At 46.0% G+C, this 6,000-nt stretch overlaps 1 protein-coding gene across 5 annotated transcripts in view; it reads left to right on the forward strand.

Annotated features, from left to right (window-relative positions):
* The window catches only part of RIPK1 (receptor interacting serine/threonine kinase 1), a 70,671-nt gene extending 65,923 nt beyond the window's left edge, over nucleotides 1-4,748 (forward strand). For all 5 annotated transcript variants that reach the window (XM_005307061.5, XM_005307062.4, XM_005307064.5 and 2 more), the window contains 2 exons: nucleotides 2,588-2,740; nucleotides 3,652-4,748. In XM_005307061.5, coding sequence (XP_005307118.2) covers nucleotides 2,588-2,740; nucleotides 3,652-3,938 — 440 coding nt within the window. In that variant the 3' untranslated portion in view covers nucleotides 3,939-4,748. The remainder of the gene's footprint in view (nucleotides 1-2,587; nucleotides 2,741-3,651) is intronic.
* The last annotated feature ends 1,252 nt before the right edge of the window (nucleotides 4,749-6,000 follow it).

Below are 6,000 nucleotides of genomic sequence, written 5' to 3' on the forward strand. Positions count from 1 at the left end.
AGCAGCGTGCACGCTGCGCCCAGCCCCTGGCCAGGCGCGTCTGGGCTGCTGCCCAGCTGGTGCTATCCCGCGGCGGCCCCGGAGTGGGGGCAGCAGGCCCCAGCCCCCCCGTCCCGCTCGGGTCCCGCTCGGGTCCCGCAGGGGAACGAACGGGGCTTGGCTGCCGATGCCTCCGCCGCGGGATAGCACCAGCTGGGCAGCAGCCCAGACGCGACTGGCCAGGGGCTGGGCCCAGCGTGCGCGCTGCTGGGTCCCTGCAGCAGGCCCCGGCTCGGGGGGTTCGGAGGCGCCGCAGCCGCGGAGCGCCATGGCCGCTTCCTCCCCCGCGGCAGTGGGAGCTGCAGCAGCGGCTGCTCCCGAGTCCCGCTGCCCGGGGGGACAACAACAGCCGCCGCCTGGCCCGCGGGCCGCCCCCCTCCTCTCCCAACCACCCAACTGAGTCCTGCCTGCTCGGGGCCAGGCCGGACTGTTACTCACCCCGGCCCCGCGCTTCCCCTGAGTCTCCCGGGCCTCCCTCCAGCGCTTGCGGAGGGAGGAGGAATGGTGAGCCCGGGGAAGAGGCGGGGATTCGGGGAGGGAGCCAATCGGGGGAGGAGGGGGCGGGGGCGGGGGGGGGGGGGGGTGCGAGCACTTCCGGGCTCTAGGCTCCGGGGCATTTCCTTGTTTGTCCAGTGTCCCGACCGCATGTCGGTCGGGACGCGGGACAAACAAGGAAATATCGGGACAGTCCCGATAAAATCGGGACGTCTGGTCACCCTATGCAGAGGCTGCAGGGCGAGGAGGAGCAGGGCAGGCAGGGGGTGCAGAGGCTGCAGGGCGAGTGGGGAGCAGGGGGCGCAGAGGCTGCACGGGCAGGGGGGCGTAGAGGCTGCAGGGGCAGGGCGGGCAGGGGGCACAGAGGCTGCAGGGCGAGTGGGGAGCAGGGGGCACAGAGGCTGCAGGGGCGGGGGGGTGCAGAAGCTGCAGGGTGAGGAGGAGCAGGGCAGGCAAGGGCATAGAGGCTGCAGGGGCTGCGGGGCGAGTGGGGAGCAGGGAAGCACTTAGCAACCCCCAACCAAGATCAGAGCGGGAGGGAGGAGGGGGAATGCAGGGTGCTCAGAGGAGGGGGCAGAGTTGGGGCAGGGACTTTGGGGAAGGGGTTGGGATGGGGGCGGAGAAGGGGTGGGGTTTGGGGCGGGGGCGGGAAGGGGCGGAGTTGGGGCAGGGCCGAGGGCGGGACCGGGACCCCGTGGAGTGTCCTCTTTTTTAAATGTTTGAATATGGTAACCCTAGCCAACCAGTCACAGCGGCCCCATGCCAGTTGGCTGACCCAGCCATTTAATCGATTAACCATTTAAACGACATATTTTTAATCATTTAAATGGTTAACTTTTTAAACAGTATTTACATCCCTAATTGCTACATATTCACCAATGGCAGGGACATTATTCTTTAATTTTATATTTATCACTGTTAGTTGTTACTGATATTGATTAAAAATCATGTATATGGAAATGGAAATGTATGTGGCACTTTACAAACTGAATATGACTGTGTTGTTTTCAATAAAGTATGCAGATGTTACTCTGGACACACACAGGAAGCAGATCTGAAGAGGCCATTTATACATAGCTATTTTAATACATTTAGCTAAGTATCTTCCAGGAACTATTGTCATGATATAAAATGAACTAATATGGTCTCCTCTTCATCTCTTATCTTGATTACCCGTAAGCATCTCTATTACAGTAGTAAGGGACTGTGCCATTTTGAACTTCCTGATTTTTATGCACTTAGAATCTCAGCCATGCCTATTCAAAAATTTAGTAATCTACTGTGCCTCCAAGGTACAGCCCCTCAGAGAGGACAGTACAGAGACACACTAACCATGGGGGAGCACCCAGAAGCTTTCTGCCCAGGACTTTTGTAGCGCGCAAGGGTTGTACATCTGCAGATTCACAGAGCACAACATGTTTCTCCCCAAGAGCCAGTCCTGCTGTAATGGCCAGTGCATAGGTGGAAGTGAAGCCATATAAAGATAAGGGTCTGTATATATTAAATCTGATACATGTAATATTAAATCCAGTAAATATTTCACAAAAGATTTGGGGCCTGATCCTCAACTGACGTAAATCAGTGTAGCACCATTGAAGTCACGAACTCAGAACTCCCCATTTCTCTTAACCTTTCTTCCCCCGCCCCCCCATCTCCTGCATGCACTTTTTTTTTTTAAAGGAACATCGCCACCACTTTGAAATTTTGAGATTGACTTTCATCTTTCACCCAGTGAATTATGTCTCTGAACTGTATTGCCTATTCAATTCAGAATGCAAATTCCTAGGGGCAGGGATTGTGACTTCTTCTGTTTGTACAACCCAAAGCACACCGAGAGCACCCGGTACAGAAGTATCATAAATTAATAATGAAAAAGTTCTTGCAGTGGCCAAAGTAAGGCCGTTTCTAGTTTAAATACAAAATAATCATCATGGCTGTATTTGGTTTAAATATAAAATAAATCATTCTTCCTTGCCCTTGCCATCATCGTATCTCTTGAATTCTAAACTGCATGTACTTGATTATATATCAGTCTTAAACTGCCTTTACATAGATGAACCTGCAAAATACACCATATATAACAGTACCGGAATTCAAATTGGAGCCTACAATCACATGGAGATTGAAGAACAGAATCTATATGTAAGCAGTGTTCCGGTCAACACGCAAAACACTTATGCACATTATGAAAACATCGGTATATTTGGTAAGAGCAATCTCTCTCCGTTCTTTTATAATGTTCCTCTTTACAATCAGCTCTCTGTTCCTTGTGCACCCCACCCCTTAGTCTCTGCTTGTCTCACTCTTTGGGCACAATCTGAAGGCTGAGAGTCTCTTTCTGAGAACCATCTTTAGTGAATGTACAGTGCATCTTGCTCCCTGTTGTATTCAGAAGTTAGCCATTTTGGGTCCTCCTTTATTACATAGCATTATAGTTATGCAATACCTATGGTTGTCATGATGAGTGGTTGTTTGTACTAACATTGCTTTGTATTACTAAACCATTCCCTCCCCCCCCCCCGCCCTCTTTCATCACCTCTTATATGATATTCTCCCCCACCTGCCTCTACCAAACCTGAAGCTGACATTAAGCATGTCAACACAATGTACTGTTTCATTCATGTACCAAGCCCCAGCACGTGTGGATGGGTACATAAAGACAAAGCAGTGGAAGCAAAACTAGGATCAGTGGTCCTGACTAAGAGTTGAAACATTTCAGTACAGGAGGGGCAGGACTATTTTAAAAGGCCATAGTATTTGTATTTGTCGATACTGGCTTAAACCACTACTGCATATTTTTAATTTAATTAATCGAGAAGTCATAACAGTATCTTTCATCCAAGGATATCAAAGCATTTTATAAATATTAATTAAACATTAATTAAGCCTCATATCACCACTGTGAGGTAGACATGTCCCAGGTCAAAAAAGCAAAACAGTAGCAGATACAGGAGTGTTGTGACATCCAGTCCTCTTCTTTAATCACTAGACCAACTGCTTACATGAAAGCCACCTACAATCCTGTCATTACTAGTGACCATATTTTGGGGAGAGACATTCAAAGAGAAGGGGAGTTTAAACAATGCTGTCTTCTTATACTCATCTTTCTTTTTGCAGATAGCACTTCTATCCTCTCTGAAAAACAGCTGAATCTAGTGAGAGAGAACTTGGCTAAACAGTGGAAACACTGTGCTCGTAAACTGGGCTTTAGTGAACCACAGATTGATGAAATTGACCATGACTATGAACGAGATGGACTCAAAGAAAAAGTTTACCAAATGCTGCAGAAATGGGTTATGAGTGAAGGCTACAAAGGGCCTACAGTAGGAAAGCTGGCCAGAGCCCTCTATGACTGCAAGAGAATAGATCTCCTTAATGATTTGATAAAAATGAACCAGGAGTAGGCGAACTGGAAACTTGGTGGAAATGGCTGTGATATTTTCTCTGAAGATCCTCCTACTGACAACATGAAACAATCTTGTAAAAGTGCTGCATGAGACGCCTGTCTAGAATATGCACATATTTCTGTCAAGCAGTATACAGTATCCTGTAGCTCAAAGCATTTAATTTTTGAAAAGACAGGACAACTATTAAAAGCCTGTCCTCGGGGGGGGGGGGGGAAAGAAGCTCTTCCTTTTACAGTGAAGATAATAGGTTATCTAATAAACTTTGTCCAAGGACAAAAAAAGCTAAAACAAAATCTGAATTATGTATGATATGAGACATAACATGGAAGGGAAGGGATTGACGGGGGGGGGGGGGCGGATTTGGATCTAATTTTTCCACAGAACTTTTGGACGGCTATCTCGAAGCATGCACGAAGCTGTTTTTAAAGTGCCTTCATTTCTGCCTAAAAGAAGCATGGCATTTACGCAAAACTCACATCAATGAGAGTGTATCATGGATTTTGTCACACCACATTTAAGCCCTGGATTGAAAACAAAACCAAACGCCTCAACTCTTCTAAGCACAGCCAATATCCACAGGAGATCGTCATAACTCAGACTGCCTTATATAGATTCATCACCTTATTTTTTTAAATGCCCTTTTTATAACTTTAATAAAATATAAATTGTATAATAAAAATACAGAAGTATAAAAAGATACAAAGTATTGGTGTAAGAGCAATAATGATTATCAAGTATAGAAACCACTGTGTAAATTGACATTAGAAGAACTGTCTTCTCACAGGATTATGATAATGTGTTTATTATTATTTATGTAGTTTTCATTCTGTGATGGGAGTAAATTCAAGAATGTATGCTTTTGAAAAGGGAAAGGAAAACTAATATATACCTAAGCCAAAGCAAAGACTTTGAAACTTGGAAAGTTTGGAAAATCAGTCAGGCATTTCATTTCAGACTAATTAACCAGAAATGGAGGCATGAACTTTCTAGTCACACTGGAGATAGAGCATACAAATTACAGACTTTCTTGGAGTATGGAACCCACAAGGAAAAATTATTGGCCCACAAATTTGCATGCACTAACTAAATAATTAGACCAAACTACTCCTTCTTTGAAGGGCAGTGGCTGTGACCTCAACCAAAACCACAAATATATGAACTTCCATCAAACTTTTTGGATCGGATAATTCTCCTTTTGGCTGTTGAAATGTGACAAAAATAATTATCCTATCATGATAAAAAAGCTAATACGAATTCTAATAAGTCATAACAGGCTTTATACCCCACTACCTTTGAAATAAGAAATGGACATACTCTGCAATTGGAGGTGTGATTGCAGCGTGGCTAGGCCTACCCATGCTAGTTTTAATCTAGCCTAACTAAAAATAGCAGTGCAAATGTGGTGGCAGACTAGCAATGTGAGCATGTACCCAAGTTCCCTGGGGTGCTCGTACAGCCCATGCTGAAGCCAGTGCATCTTCACTACTGTTTTTAGTCATGTTAGTGAAATTAACTTGTGGTGCAATCATACCTGATTGCAAGTTAGACATATCCTTCGCTACACAACCTTTGAGTAGTAGCCCTGGAAAGGTATTGTGTTAATTTATGGTTTTCAATTGGCAATGTGCTGACTGTTCTATCGTTTCTGAATAGAGCTCCATTCTTGGGTAAATGAGAATAACTCGTAGGAAACTCTCAAGAATTTCAACTTGTGGTATTTCCTACCATTGTATTTGCTGGGTGTCGTTGTCTAACTCCTATCCGTGCTAAAAAGGAGCAGTCTTCTACCCACTTAACCTTTAGCTTCCCTAGGGTCCACATGGATCTCCCTGGACTCTGTTCTGCTGTCCAACCCCACCCATGCCAGCCGCCCTCCAACTCCCAGGAGCAGGATCCCTCCTAAGAACACAGGCAAGCCAAGCCAACACAAGAGCGAATTTATGCACTGTATCAAAACCAGGACAAAACTTTGGTTTCAGACAAATTATGTAGAGCCCAAAGGCTGACACACAAAACAGGGACAACCCAGTAAAACCAGCATCTCCACTCAAGGAATCAT

The sequence above is a fragment of the Chrysemys picta genome, chromosome 2 (genome assembly GCF_011386835.1).
Source record: "Chrysemys picta bellii isolate R12L10 chromosome 2, ASM1138683v2, whole genome shotgun sequence".
Lineage (NCBI taxonomy): Eukaryota > Metazoa > Chordata > Testudines > Emydidae > Chrysemys > Chrysemys picta.